The sequence below is a fragment of the Aplosporella prunicola genome, assembly GCF_010093885.1.
Source record: "Aplosporella prunicola CBS 121167 unplaced genomic scaffold K452scaffold_164, whole genome shotgun sequence".
Lineage (NCBI taxonomy): Eukaryota > Fungi > Ascomycota > Dothideomycetes > Botryosphaeriales > Aplosporellaceae > Aplosporella > Aplosporella prunicola.
Window position 1 is genome coordinate 4,445 of NW_022983692.1, and position 1,946 is coordinate 6,390.

Sequence of the window (1,946 nt, forward strand, 5' to 3'; positions counted from 1 at the left end):
GGCACCGTTAGGTGGGCAGAATTCTACATTGCTATGGATGACCTGCAAGCATCTGATCTCGCGTACTGGAGTATGTTATGCCAGAGATAGATACTATAGCACCTATAGGAAGGACATCATTCCGGCACTCAAATGGGAAGCGTCTTGAGCGAACATTGAGCAAAAAGTACGTAAAGATCAAATTAAATTAGCAGAGTTAGCTTCTAATTCTGAAAAGACCATGGATGAAAAAGTTCTTAAGTTTCAGAGAACCCTGGCCCTTAAGAAAGACTTTCGTATGTTAGCAGTAAAAAAAGTGCTTACTAACAAGGGAAGTAAAACTAAAGGGACAGATAATATCTTAATTGATAGCGATAGGGACAAATGACTAGCAGTCGAATGGATGAAGGAGATAATCCAGAAACCAGAGTCCTATGAAGCTAAACCAGTTAAGAGAATCTATATTCCAAAAACCAATGGTAAAGAAAGACCTCTCGTAATTCCAACTCTCCATGATAGATGTCTACAATCTCTTATTAATCTAGTAATGGAACCATTAGTAGAAATAACTAGTGACAGACATAGTTATGGATTTAGGAAATACCGTACCACAAAGATGGCGTTAGGTGCACTTTGAGTTAATCTTAGAAGTGATGGAGGATTGTATCTCCATTCCCCCTGCAGTACTGCAGGGGGAATGGATAAATATGCCTTAGATATAAAAGGTTTATTTAACAATATATCACATAAATGACTCCTAGCTAATGCGCCGTTGGAAATCTCACTTAAACCTATTCTTAACTCTTGATTAAAGGCCGGATACATACATAAAGGAGAATTAATTGAGGCAAGCGATAGTGGTACCCCGCAAGGAGGAATCATTAGCCCAACTCTAGTAAACTTTACCTTGAACGGTCTTGAAGCGGAAATAGAAAAGGTAGTACAAGAAAAGTACAACGTTAAGAAAAGAGGAATCTACATCCCCCCCTGCACCCCTCCAGGAGCCTGTATAGGCTTCCGTGTGTCTGCGCAGGGGGGTGGAAAGATTAAAGATCCTAAGGGTAAAGTTAAATATGGTTTTATTTCTACTAATCTGTCAACAGTAAGATTTGCTGACGACTTCATAGTATTAGCAAGATCCAAACGAATGATAGAAGAAACGATTAAACCATGTGTCGAGAACTTCCTTAAACAAAGAGGACTCTTACTCTCCGACGAGAAGACTAAGATACTCTCTATCAGAAATGGAGATAAACTTAACTTCTTAGGTTATACTTTCCAATACATTGGTGAAATCTCTCGTAAATATAAGTTATTCAATTATCGTCAAGGACGAGAAGCTATAGCCTGTTACCCTCAAAAAGGGGAATATGAAGCTATTGTAGAAAAACTAAGAGAGATGTTTACAAAAGGATATAATTCACCATCTTATTCTCTAATAGCACAAGCTAATCCTGTCATAAGAGGATGAGCTCAATACTTCAATCTAGGACAGAGTTATAAATTAAGAAATGAACTTAATTTCTATTTATATAAATTTGCCTGAAAGTGAGCTGAGCACAAACATCCAAGATGAGGAAGGATGAAAATAGCTAGACGGTACTTCTTAGATACAATCAGATCTATGAGGAGCTGAGATAACAAAGATTTATTGACAACGGTAAAAACTGGGAACATAAATAAATGAGTGTTCAGAGGATTTACTAATAAGGACTCTATCTTCAATGAGGCTTTAGGAGGGAAACATATCGAATTAGTGAATCCAACTCAAGTAGTTGCTGCTATGACCCCTAAGAGATATCGTATACCTAAAGACCTCGAAATGGTACATGCATATCACCCCGACTATGAGAAGTTGATTGATTTCAACACTAAATTGAGTATAGATAATCTTAAGTTGAATCAAACTACCAAGATTAAATTATTCATCAAACAGAAAGGGAAATGTGGGATATGTAGTAAGACTC

The 1,946-nt window shown here is 37.3% G+C and overlaps 1 protein-coding gene across 1 annotated transcript; it reads left to right on the forward strand.

Moving 5' to 3' along the window:
- Positions 1-994: 994 nt before the first annotated feature.
- On the forward strand, positions 995-1,606 carry K452DRAFT_51471 (uncharacterized protein). Its single transcript, XM_033546779.1, has one exon. It carries the CDS (start codon positions 1,127-1,129, stop codon positions 1,448-1,450), a length of 324 nt encoding a protein of 107 aa, XP_033390911.1. The 5' UTR covers positions 995-1,126; the 3' UTR covers positions 1,451-1,606.
- Positions 1,607-1,946: the final 340 nt, after the last annotated feature.

Bases quoted from the DNA above. Each gene is read 5' to 3' on its own strand.
- K452DRAFT_51471 (XM_033546779.1), top strand. From the start codon at position 1,127: ATGATAGAAGAAACGATTAAACCATGTGTCGAGAACTTCCTTAAACAA.